The sequence below is a fragment of the Staurois parvus genome, unplaced genomic scaffold, assembly GCF_062004578.1.
Source record: "Staurois parvus isolate SC_StPar_1 unplaced genomic scaffold, SC_StPar_1.0 ptg000860l, whole genome shotgun sequence".
Lineage (NCBI taxonomy): Eukaryota > Metazoa > Chordata > Amphibia > Anura > Ranidae > Staurois > Staurois parvus.
In genome coordinates this window covers 3,366,612-3,380,432 of record NW_028318656.1, presented here as the reverse complement: position 1 = coordinate 3,380,432, position 13,821 = coordinate 3,366,612, and the positions used below count along the sequence as shown (strand labels likewise).

Here is a 13,821-nt window from a genome sequence, read left to right as displayed (position 1 = left end):
TACCAATGATGGGGCACTATTCCTCCCACTGATACCAATGATGGGGGACTATTCCTCCCACTGATATCAATGATGGGGCACTATTCCTCCCACTGATACCAATGATGGGACACTATTCCTCCCACTGATATCAATGATGGGGCACTATTCCTCCCACTGATACCAATGATGGGGCACAATTCCTCCCACTGATACCAATGATGGGGCACTATTCCTCCCACTGATACCAATGATGGGGCACTATTCCTCCCACTGATACCAATGATGGGGGACTATTCCTCCCACTGATACCAATGATGGAACACTATTCCTCCCACTGATACCAATGATGGGGCACTATTCCTCCCACTGATACCAATGATGGGGAATTATTCCTCCAATTGATACCAATGATGGGGCACTATTCCTTCCACTGATACCAATGATGGGGCACTATTCCTCCCACTGATACCAATGATGGTGCACTATTCCTCCCACTGATACCAATGATGGGGCACTATTCCTCCCACTGATACCAATGATGGAGCACTATTCCTCCCACTGACACCAATGATGGGGCACTATTCCCCCCACTGATACCAATGATGGGACACTATTCCTCCCACTGATACCAATGATGGAGCACTATTCCCCCCACTGATACCAATGATGGGGCACTATTCCTCCCACTGATACCAATGATGGGACACTATTCCTCCCACTGATACCAATGATGGGGCACTATTCCCCCCACTGATACCAATGATGGGGCACTATTCCTCCCACTGATACCAATGATGGGGCGCTATTCCTCCCACTGATACCAATGATGGGGCACTATTTCCCCCACCGATACCAATGATGGGACACTATTCCTCCCACTGATACCAATGATGGGACACTAATCCTCCCACTGATACCAATGATGGAGCACTATTCCTCCCACTGATACCAATGATGGGGCACTATTCCTCCCACTGATAGCAATAATGGGGCACTATTCCAATGGGTCATTGTTTACTCCCACTGACGTTGGGGCATATTCTACTCCCACTGGCCATGGTCCAGCCCCCCTAAAGTCTGAAGAACAGTAAACGGGCCCTTTGTTTAGAAAGTTTGGAGACCACTGTTCTAAACATTCAACCGCCTTGCTGCTGCCTTCATAACACCCAATATGTCCAGTTTGTGTTGGTTAACTACATACATTTATGGGAGTGCTGACTTTCACTTTAAGCATACTGTTAAGAGGGTTCGGTAAGCTTCAGGCTCCATTCATGCTTCACGATTTGGAATCAAGGATGGAATCGCTGCAATTCTGCCCGCGATTCCAAAACTCTTGGCAATCGGTGCAAAAGGGGCAATGCATGTTTGGGTGCCATTCATTCATTGTAAATGGCGCCCCAAATGCCTACAGCTTTTGTGGTGATAGACGTGTGGAAGAATCGTGGCAAAACGGGACTTAAAATTACGTGAAGCTTGTTGCCCAGAAAGGTGCAGGAGCTTATTTTTTGCAACAAATGCGCATAGAGCAAGTCCGTTGAAGTAATGGGCTGCGCTATGTGTGACACGTGGAATCGCATGTAAATCGATTTCTTAGCAGGATTACCAGGTAAAAAAAAATCCTGAAAAAGAATACCAAGGTCCTGTGTCTATGGGCTCTTATCGATGGTATTGCTTGACATCAGCTTGAGACACTTCTGAGATCTTTCACGATTCATTGACAGGTGCAAAGGACCTGCAGTTGACCTCCTGATCTTCTTTCAGTAGGTTCTGCATACCTGTCTAATGCGAACCAAAGCCTATGGACCCTAATGCAACCTCCATATCTAAGGACTAGATATATTTTTGGGTCTAGATAAACTTTAAAATCCCTGTTCTGGACCTGAAGTTTGCTTTGAAGGCTTCAACAAAGCTGTTTGAGGCTTGCTGGATGTACAAGGCCTAAAACCATGGTGGAACTTGTCTCAGCATCTGAACAACCAACATCATGCCATACAAATATACTGTATAATTATTAGGATGGGTTTGTGTCTATATTGAAAAAGAATTACCTTGAATTTCACCGCCAGCATCTCTGTTGCTTTCTGCTCCTTTGTTAAATCCTCCATCATCTTCTCCTTCTCTTCAATCATCTTCATCTTTTCCTCCTCCAACAAGCTGTGGTCCTCCTGGATAGCTGCTTTCTCCTGCTGCAACCTCTCAGCTTGTTCCTTCAAGTAGCTCCCTACATTTTTCTCAATGAGGTTGTCTTCATTCTCCTCCTCAGCCTCTGTATCTGGAATAGACTCCCCATCCACCGACTTTTTCCTGCGGCTGTTCCGTCGGCGCTTCTTGCTGAGCATCCCCCTTTTTTCTAGCTGGGCCTTCAGCCTGGCAATCTCTTCCTGGAATTCCCTCAGCAGAGTGTCCTTGGGGTCCTCATTAATTTTTGGCTTGTTCTTGATGTTCTTAGCCCTGTTGGCAAACCTGAGAGTGGACAAAGTTTCGTCGTAGTGGTGGGAGGCTGGGCCTAGGGTGGCCACCATTATGGTTTTAGCATTGCCACCTAGAGAGTCCTGTAAAAGACGGGTCAGTTTGGAGTCTCTATAGGGAATGTGGGTGCTGCGACCATCTACCAGCGCTGATATCACGTTACCCAGTGCGGATAGAGAAAGGTTGATTTTCGAAGCTTCCTTGGGCCTATCTCCATTCATTCCTGTTTTGCTTTGTCTTTCACTGCCAGCCAAGTCCACCAGGTTGAGTTTCCCAACTCGGATATGTTCCTGCCCATCCACACCCAGTTCACTGCACTCTATGGTGATAACAAAGATCGCGTGGGACCTCGAACTGTGCTCATTCATGTTTGTGCAGGCCACCGACCGAGCTTGGTTACCTAAATTCATAACATGTTCTATCTCCTTCACATTTTTGGTCACAAAAGAAGACAGGTCCTTAATATATACTCCACTTTCAGGATTCTCCTTAAGTTCTAACTTCTTGCTCTGGTCTTTACACAAGAGGTCACGTATTTCCTCTTGATAGATCTCCAGGTAAGATGCCCTCACCAAATATTGCTGATTTTGGGATCGAGAGATATGGGTGAAAATGTGGTCGAAAGAATTCGGAATCACCCCTTTTTTATCTGACTCAGCCCAGAAACCCTGCATGGTGTAGGTCTTGCCGGTGCCAGTCTGTCCATAGGCGAATATGGTGCCATTAAACCCTTGCAAGACAGAATCGATGAGAGGCCTGACAGTCTCATCATATAAGTCTGTCTGCTTGGAACTGGCATCATACACGGCATCAAAGGTAAACGTCTTTGGCAGTTCCCCAGGGTTCGCCCTTGGATTCCGAATGGTCACCTGCCCTAGTTTGACATCCATGGCCACTATCCTGTCGTAGCCAGCTGCTTCTTCTTTCCTGTTGATTGGGCGGCATCTTACCACCACCTTCAGGGCTTCGCTATTCTTGGTTTTACTGCACATCTTGCTCCCCTCCCCTTCTGCGTCTCCTCTGTTGTGATATTGTTTATTCCAAGGGGTGCACCTAGGAATGCAGAACGGTACCCTCAGACGCTGACATTCATCCGTCTATCCGCAATACGTTCCTCCTCACCGGCCACAGCTGGATCGAACGCCTTCAGTAATCCCTTGGTAGCATCTCCCCGTCAACAGCAGAGCATCCATTGGAGCATCGTTCCGCCAGATGCAGATTTCAGGTGTCAGGATGAAGCTGGTTCCAGCCTTTGAGGGCAGCCTTCAAAGAGATGTCCTAGCACGATGGTGTCAGTTGCAGATTTGGGTGGCTAATCCTCTTTGATGTTCATGAGAGGCAGCTGGAAACGCCTAGTCTCTTCTGGGGCTGTGGATGCTCATTCATTGCTCTGCGGCCACTGTCTGTGGGAGAATGACAGGGGAAAACAGAGGCTGAGGATGGGGCGGGGTCTGTGAATGATGCTGGATGTTCTGCTGTGGACAGAGGAGACCAAGAGGAGGAGGAGGAGGAGGAGGAAGAGGAGGAGGAGGAGGGGGAGATGCCTGCACTGGCTGACACAGGCACTCAGATAACACACTCAGAGGCAGCAGTTTTCTCTATCAGAGCCAACCCAACAGGAGGATGACCTCAGCCCCAAGGGAGGCATGATCTTATCCTGCTCTGGAATTCTGGGGGCTGTAGTTCCCAGGCTGATAAGATCCAATGTAATTCCCCTAATGCCGGCTCATTATACACTTCCTGCATCTGTCTCACAGATTAAGATCATTCAAACATCAAGGGATTTGTCTCATAAAAGGACACAAAAAAAAGCAACAAAAGGACAACCAAAGATCAGCTCCTACCCGCATAGCAGACACCATTTTTAATTTAAAGTAGATGTAGGGACTTGTTCACGCCATGTCCACTCATCAACCCAAATGGCAAATAGAAAACAATTGCTTTCGGTGTGCCCTATTCCTACCATAACGGTGACAGGATGCGGGTTACAATTTTACGCAACGCACTGCACCTCGACGCATGTCACTACCCACTTCCGGACCAAGACTTTTCTGGCACTTTTTGTTTACATTTAAAAATCAGTATTTTTTTTTACTAGGAAATTACCGCCAAACATTATTTATATATATATATATATATATATATATATATATTCTCTGTAAATCCTGTAATATATATATATATATATATACACAGTATACTATTATTATTATTATTATTATTATTATTATACAGTATTTATAAAGCGCCAATAGTTCACTCAGCGCTGTACATTACAAAGGGGGACAGAACATGTGACAGAACAATACCAAAACAATGCAAAACATGAGGGGATCGAGGGCCCTGCTCTTTCGAGCTTACAATCTAGAAGGGATGGGATAGTGGTACAGGAGGAGATAGCTGTGGGGGATGGAGTGGTAGGAAGAGTGGAGGAGGTCAGCAAGTTAGCAGGGGGTGAGGTAGGCTTCCCTGAAGAGATGGGTTTTCAGGGTGCGCCTAAAGGAGAGGAGAGTAGGTGATAATCTGATGGGTTGGGGCAGGGAGTTCCAGAGGATGGGTGACACCCTGGAGAAGTCCTGGAGGCGGGCATGGGAGGAGGAGACCAGGGAACTAGAGAGAAGGAGGTCTTGTGAGGAGCGGAGTGTGCGTGTTGGGCGGTACTTGGATATTAGGTCAGTGATGTAGTTCGGGGCAGTATGGTGGACAGCTTTGTACGTCAGTGTTAGGATTTTAAATTTGATCCGTTGCGCAATCGGAAGCCAGTGGAGGGATTGGCAGAGGGGGGTGGCGGAAACGGAGCGGTTGGAAAGGTGAATGAGTCTGGCAGCCGTATTCAGGATCGACTGAAGCGGGGATAGCCAGCGGCGAGGCAGGCCAGTGAGGAGGGAGTTGCAGTAGTCGAGTCGTGATATGATGAGGGAGTGGATGAGCTGTTTAGTGGTTTCTGGGGTTAGGAACGTGCGGATTTTGGCGATGTTGCGGAGGTGGAGTCTGCACGAGTTTGTTAAAGATTGGACTTGGGGCTGGAAGGATAGGTTGGAGTCCAGAATGACACCAAGTACTCTGGCCTGCAGAGCGGGTTTGATATTGGCGTTGTTGGATGTGATGTAGAAGTCAATGGGGGGTGGGGTTCGGGCTGGGGGGAAGACAAGGAGCTCGGTTTTGGAGAGATTCAGTTTAAGGAAGTGGAGCGACATCCAATCTGATATGTCGCTCAGTAGGTGTGTGATTTGGGCAGAGACCGAAGGGGTGAGGTGGGGGGTTGAGAGATAGATTTGTGTGTCGTCGGCATAGAGGTGGTAGTTGAAGCCGTGAGAGTGTATGAGTTGGCCAAGGGAGGAGGTGTAGATGGAGAAGAGAAGGGGCCCAAGGACAGAGCCTTGAGGGACCCCAACAGAGAGGGGGAGTGAGGGGGAGGTGGTAGCATTATAGGTAACGCTGAAAGAGCGTTGTGACAGGTAGGATGAGAGCCAGGAGAGAGCAGAATCTCTGAGGCCGAGGGAGTGTAGTATTTTGAGGAGGAGGGGGTGGTCAACTGTGTCGAAGGCCGCAGAGAGGTCAAGGAGTAGGAGCACTGAATAGTGGCCATTAGCTTTGGCGGTTAGAAGGTCGTTGGAGAGTTTGAGTATATCTATTATTATTATTAATATACAGGATTTATATAGCGCCAACCATTTGCGCAGCACTTTACAATATAATGGGAGACAATACAATTACAATACAATTATATATATTTATATATGCTATATAAATCATGTATAATCACATCATATGCAATTATTTATACTTTTTAATACATATATATAATACAGGAATTACATGCATATATAAATAAATATATATACTGTATATATATATATAGGATTTACATAGCATATATAAATAAATATTTATATTTAAAAAATCTATATATATGTATCTATACATATATAGATAGATATATACAGGCAGCACAGCAGCTGAGTGGTTAGCACTTCCGCCTAACAGTGCTCAGGTTGCTGGTTCATATCCCAGGCACAGCGCCATCTGACTGGGGTTTGTATGTTGCTCCTGTGTGGGTTTCTTCTGGGTACTCCAGTTTCCTCCCCCACTCCAAAGACATGCTGGTAGGTTAATTGGATCCTGTCTAAATTGTCCCTAGTCTGTGTATGTAAGTTATGCAGGCCATAGATGGGTAAAAAATAGGCTGATTTTCGCACCGTTAGTGGGTTAATTTGTCTTTCGGGGTTTTTGCACATTTTTTTTATCGGGCATGTTGGAGAATTTGCGGCCGATTTTGCCGGCAATGATGGGCAAATTGGCCGATCGTTTTCCTGATAAAAAAATCTGCGCATGAGCCATGATCTGGAAGAAGGAGAAGAAGAAGAAGTCGTCTTGCGATTGCAACAAATGTATCCATTTTTTACCGTTGGTGGTAACGTCGGCCTATCGAACGACCGATTTTTCGTTTTTTTTTTTTTAAATCGGACGATTTTCGACCCGTCTATGGCCTGCATTAGGGACCTTAGATTGTACACCCCTTGAGGGTAGGGACTGATGTGAATGTACAATATATATGTAAAGCACTGCGTAAATTGACAGCACTAAATAAGTACCTGAAATAAATATATATATATATTTTTTATATAGCAGAGACCCTAGAGAATAAAATGGCAATTATTGCAATTTTTTTTATGTCACGTGGTATTTGCGCAGCAGTTTCTTAAATGCAATTTTTTTTGGAAAAAAATACACTTTAATGAATTACAAAAAAAAAAAAAAGGCATAATATATATAACCCAATTTTTTTGCTAAATCTGAGAGATGATGCTACACCGAGTAAATAGATACCTAACATGTCACGCTTTAAAATTGCTCACTCTTGTGGAATGGCGAAAAACTGCGATACTTAGAAATCTCCATAGGCGATGCTTTAAACATTTTTTCAGGTTACCAGCTTAGAGTTACAAAAGTTATATGCAGTTGAGAAACCGCTGTACAAATACCAAAATTGCAACAATCACCATTTTATTCTCTAGGGTCTCTGCTAAATATATATATATATTTTTTTTTTTTTTTTTTTTTTTTACATATGCGTGTCAAATGTGTTTGCGAGCATGGAGGCATGGGGGGCCCTTTAAATTTTTTTTTTATGATTTATTTATTTGTTTGTTTATTTATTTTGGATTTTTACATTGTATCTTTAACTTGTTTTCTCTCACTTTTATTCTTATCACCAGGAATGTCAACATCCCTTGTGATAGGAATAAGGGATGACAGGTCCTCTTTTGGAGACCCCCAAATGCATTAAGATTGTAAGCTCCTAGGATCAGGGCTCTCCTATCCCTCTTGTATTGAACTGTATTGTTGCTGTATTGTCTCCCTTTATATTGTAAAGTGCTGAGCAAACTGTTGGCGCCATATAAATCCTGTATAATAATAATAATATTATAATAATAAAAAATGCCTCCTCTAGCTTTAGAAGCATATGATTAAAAAAAAAAAAATTATCTTCTTTAAAAAAAAAATTGTTTACATTCGACCCAGCCCAAAAGTCGCTCCAGTCCTCCTAAATCATAGAGGTGAGGACAGACGATCTGGTCTGTCCTCACCTTTGTGCAGCTGCAACTGCTGGATCAGATCCTGGGCTCCCCGGTGAGAACGGTAAGCCCAGGAAATACTGGTGGTGGTGGGGGGTGGAGGCGTTCCCTCCCGCTGCTTCTAAAAGTGATCCAGCGGCTAATCAGCCACTTGGATCACTTTTATCTGAAAGGGAAACGAATGCTGAATTAAAAAAAAAAAACCCGGTATACAACTTCAAAACTGCAACATATATATACATACCTCCCGACTTTTTGAGATGGGAATGAATATTCCCATTAGCAAAAGTATGTAGGCGTAGGGCACGCCTCCTTAAAGGAGAATTATATAAAAAAAGATTAGTTAAACCCACAAGTGCTTTTTTTTTTTTCTACCACTATTATTTTTCTATACTGGCCTTTGAAATATACAAATGCAGCTATTGAGAAACTGGATGAAAGGTTTAGCACCTGGGAAATACTTTTTGATAGATAAAAATTGCATTTTATATATGGCAATAGAGATCAGACCAAAATGAGGGACGAATGAGGAGGAAAGAGGGACAGAGGGACTTTATTCCAAATCAGGGACAGTCCCTCAAAATCAGGGACAGTCCCTCGAAATCAGGGGCAGTCCCTCAAAATCAGGGACAGTTGGGAGCCATGTATATAGGTATAGAGGTCTTTGTCCCTAGTTTCAGGGACGGTCCCTCAAAATCAGGGACAGTCCCTTGAAATCAGGGGCAGTCCCTCAAAATCAGGGACAGTCCCTTGAAATCAGGGGCAGTCTCTCAAAATCAGGGACAGTTGGGAGCCATGTATGTAAGTATGGCGGTCTTTGTCCCTAGTTTCACACCCAAGTGTTTTCTGCTGCGTTTTGCTGAAACGCAGTATGGTCCATTTAACATGATTTCCAATGGGACAGGTTTACACCTGTGCGGTTTCACCAAATGCGTTTTCTGGAAAGGGTCAGGGAATTTTTGTCAACGCAAAATGTTGCGTTTTTGTTCTTATAGACTTCAACGGAAATGCTTCAGAAAAGCATGTACTGCATTTTTGATGTGCTTTAAATCTGCCTAGCAACAACAAATTTTTTTAAAAATGAACCCCCCCCCCTGCAAAACGCTTAAAAAACGCGGCAAAAACACATCAAAAACACAAGTGCAAAAACGCAATGCAGAAATGGTTCAAACGCAACCTGCATAGGTGTGAGCCTAGCCTACGTGGGTAGTTGTAAGGACTCTTTCATGCCATAGTCATTGATAAATGCAAAGGGCACCTAGAAAACAACTGCTATGTGCCCTGCACCTACCATACTGTTGACCAGGGGCGGACTGACAACACATGGGGCCCCTGGGCAATAGGGGATCATGGGGCCCCTGTGTCCTTGCCCAAACTCAAAAAAAGCCTATGAAAAGGGTACCAGGGGCATCTCATGGGGCCCCCTACTGACCCCGTGCCCTCGGGCAGTGCCCGAGTTTGTAAATGGTCAGTCCGCCCCTGCTGGTGAGGTGGGTTGCGGTGCGTTGCAATTTTACGCTCGCTGCACGTCGCTCTAGAAAGTCAAAAGAGCTTTCAATAAAGTTTAAAGCTGAGCTCGTTTATGCTTGCTTTGGCCTCTGAAGAGCAACCCACCTTTGGATTGCTCTTCAGAGGGCATTTGGCAGGCAGTGAGGAGGCGTATCTTTATCTTAAAAAGTAGAACAGGCTGCATTTTTCCTGCACTGGACTGTACTGGAATTCTGCCTATCAGTGCCAATCAGTGCTGCCTATGAGTGCAGTCTCATTAGTGCTGCCTCTCAGTGCCCATCAGTGCTGCCTATCAGTGCCCATCAATGCTGTCTCTCAGTGCCCATCAGTGCTGCCTCTCAGTGCCCATTAATGCTGCCTTTCAGTGCCCATCAGTGCTGTCCCTCAGTGTCCATCAGTGCTGCCTATCAGTGCCCATCAGTGCTGTCTCTCAGTGCCCATCATTGCTGCTTTTCAGTGCCTATCAGTGATGCCTGTCAGTGCCCATCAGTGCTGCTTTTCAGTGCAGCCTCATTAGTGCTGCCTTTCAGTGTCAATCAGTCCTGCCTATCAGTGCTGCCCGTCAATGTCCATCAGTGCTGTCTATCAGTGCCAATCACTGCTGCCTATCAGTGCAGTCTCATTAGTGCTGCCTATCAGTGCCCATCAGTGCTGCCTATCAGTGTCCATCAGTGCTGCCTATCAGGGCCCATCAATGCTGTCTCTCAGTACCCAACTGTGCTGGCCATCAGTGCTGCCTATCAGTGCCCATCAGTGCTGCTTTTCAGTGCAGTTTCATTAGTGCTGCCTCTCAGTGCCCATCAGTGCTGCCTTTCAGTGCCAATCAGTCCTGCCTCTCAGTGCTCATCAGTGCTGCCTATCAGTGCCCATCAATGCTGTCTCTCAGTGCCCATCAGTACTGCCTTTAAGGGCCCATCAGTGCTGCCTATCAGTGCAGCCTCATTAGTGCTTCCTCTAAGTGCCCATCAGTGCTGCCTCTTAGTGCTCATCAGTGCTGTGTATCAGTGCTGCCTATCAGTGCACAGCAGTGCTGTCTCTCAGTGCCCATCATTGCTGCTTTTCAGTGCCCATCAATGCTGCCTCTCAGTGCCCATCAGTACTGCCTATCAGTGCCTATCAGTGATGCCTGTCAGTGCCCATCAGTGCCACCTGTCATTGCCTCCTTATTAGTTCTGCCTATCAGTGCAGCCTCATCAGTGCTCTCATCAGTGCAGTCTATCAGCGCCCCTCATTGAAGAAAAAAAATGATTTATTTACAAAATTGTATAACAGAAACTAAGCAAATTTTTTTTCTCTCAAAATGTTCTCTTTTTCATTTGTTTAGCAAAAAAATAAAACAGCCTGAGGTGATTAATACCAGCAAAAGAAAGCTCTAACTGTCTCAAAAAAATGATACAAACGTCCTATGGGTACAGAGTTGCATGACCGCGCAATTGTCATTCAAAGTGCAACAGCGCTGAAAGCTCAAAATTGGCCTGGACAGGAAGGGGGTAGGCCATTAGGCAAGGGGTTAATTGTACAAAAAAGAAATAATTCTCACATATAATTGCTACAAAACAAAGGATCTTTTCACAAAGCTCACACTCCACAATAATGATCTTTATTTAAAAACAAACAAACAAACAAAAAAATGACACCCCAACTAGATCTGAATATTGTAGTCACCTGGCTAAAATAAAGATCTTTCTCCACGTGTTAAAGACTTTATCATCTGAGCCCAAAGCATTGTGCGGAGTGGAGAAAAGCCCCCAAATGAACGTCATTAGCTTTCTAAAGCACCGTGTACCATAACTGCCATTTTATTCTGTCCAATTCCAGGCTGCTGACCTCCTGCGGCCTCTTTGTAGCTATTTCCTACCTAAACACCCTCCAGTGATGGCTGCGGGGCGTTTCCTAAATGGTGACAACAGTGGACCCGGCCTGCTGTGTGTACTGTGTGCTGAGATGGTCAGTTATGGTCTAAATCAGTGATGGCGAACCTTTTTGAGCCCGAGTGCCCAAACTGCAACCCAAAACCAACTTATTTCTTTCAAAGTGCCAACACTGCAATGAAACCTGAATATCGAGCTTTTGGTTTAGAAAAAACAACTCGTACAGTAGTGCAAACTAATTAACAGTACAGGGATGACCAGAGACTGCGGACAGTACAGGGATGACCAGAGACTGCGGACAGTACAGGAGATGACCAGAGACTGCGGACAGTACAGGGATGACCAGAGACTGCGGACATAGTACAGGGATGACCAGAGACTGCGGACACAGTACAGGGATGACCAGAGACTGCGGACAGTACAGGGATGACCAGAGACTGCGGACACAGTACAGGGGATGACCAGAGACTGCGGACAGTACAGGGATCACCAGAGACTGCGGACACAGTACAGGGATGACCAGAGACTGCGGACATAGCACAGGAGATGACCAGAGACTGCGGACAGTACAGGGATGACCAGAGACTGCGGACACAGTACAGGAGATGACCAGAGACTGCGGACACAGTACAGGAGATGACCAGAGACTGCGAACAGTACAGGAGATGACCAGAGACTGCGGACAGTACAGGGATGACCAGAGACTGCGGACAGTACAGGGATGACCAGAGACTGCGGACACAGTACAGGGATGACCAGAGACTGCGGACACAGTACAGGGATGACCAGAGACTGCAGACACAGTACAGGGATGACCAGAGACTGCAGACACAGTACAGAGATGACCAGAGACTGCGGACACAGTACAGGAGATGACCAGAGACTGCGGACACAGTACAGGAGATGACCAGAGACTGCGGACACAGTACAGGAGATGACCAGAGACTGCGGACACAGTACAGGGATGACCAGAGACTGCGGACACAGTACAGGGATGACCAGAGACTGCAGACACAGTACAGGGATGACCAGAGACTGCAGACACAGTACAGGGATGACCAGAGACTGCAGACACAGTACAGGGATGACCAGAGACTGCGGACAGTACAGGGATGACCAGAGACTGTGGACACAGTACAGGAGATGACCAGAGACTGCGGACACAGTACAGGGATGACCAGAGACTGCGGACACAGTACAGGGATGACCAGAGACTGCGGACAGTACAGGGATGACCAGAGACTGCGGACAGTACAGGGATGACCAGAGACTGCGGACACAGTACAGGAGATGACCAGAGACTGCGGACACAGTACAGGGATGACCAGAGACTGCGGACACAGTACAGGGATGACCAGAGACTGCGGACAGTACAGGAGATGACCAGAGACTGCGGACAGTACAGGAGATGACCAGAGACTGCGGACACAGTACAGGAGATGACCAGAGACTGCGGACAGTACAGGAGATGACCAGAGACTGCGGACAGTACAGGAGATGACCAGAGACTGCGGACAGTACAGGGATGACCAGAGACTGCGGACAGTACAGGGATGACCAGAGACTGCGGACAGTACAGGGATGACCAGAGACTGCAGACACAGTACAGGGATGACCAGAGACTGCAGACACAGTACAGGGATGACCAGAGACTGCGGACAGTACAGGGATGACCAGAGACTGCGGACACAGTACAGGAGATGACCAGAGACTGCGGACAGTACAGGGATGACCAGAGACTGCGGACACAGTACAGGAGATGACCAGAGACTGCGGACACAGTACAGGGATGACCAGAGACTGCGGACACAGTACAGGAGATGACCAGAGACTGCGAACAGTACAGAAGATGACCAGAGACTGCGGACAGTACAGGAGATGACCAGAGACTGCGGACAGTACAGGGATGACCAGAGACTGCGGACACAGTACAGGGATGACCAGAGACTGCGGACAGTACAGGGATGACCAGAGACTGCGGACAGTACAGGAGATGACCAGAGACTGCGGACACAGTACAGGAGATGACCAGAGACTGCAGACACAGTACAGGAGATGACCAGAGACTGCGGACACAGTACAGGGATGACCAGAGACTGCGGACACAGTACAGGAGATGACCAGAGACTGCGGACACAGTACAGGAGATGACCAGAGACTGCGAACAGTACAGAAGATGACCAGAGACTGCAGACAGTACAGGAGATGACCAGAGACTGCGGACAGTACAGGGATGACCAGAGACTGCGGACACAGTACAGGGATGACCAGAGACTGCGGACAGTACAGGGATGACCAGAGACTGCGGACACAGTACAGGGATGACCAGTGACTGCGGACAGTACAGGGATGACCAGAGACTGCGGAAAGTACAGGAGATGACCAGAGACTGCGGACACAGTACAGGAGAT

General features: G+C 46.6%; 1 protein-coding gene across 2 annotated transcripts in view; it reads right to left on the bottom strand.

Annotated features, from left to right (window-relative positions):
• Positions 1 to 4,006, bottom strand: part of KIF3C (kinesin family member 3C) — a 136,218-nt gene extending 132,212 nt beyond the window's left edge. Inside the window, exon 1 of one of the 2 annotated variants that reach the window (XM_089655661.1) lies at positions 2,031 to 4,006. In XM_089655661.1, the coding sequence (XP_089511787.1) occupies positions 2,031 to 3,443 (1,413 nt within the window). In that variant the 5' untranslated portion in view covers positions 3,444 to 4,006. The remainder of the gene's footprint in view (positions 1 to 2,030) is intronic. The other variant, XM_089655662.1, reaches the window with a different exon arrangement.
• Positions 4,007 to 13,821: the final 9,815 nt, after the last annotated feature.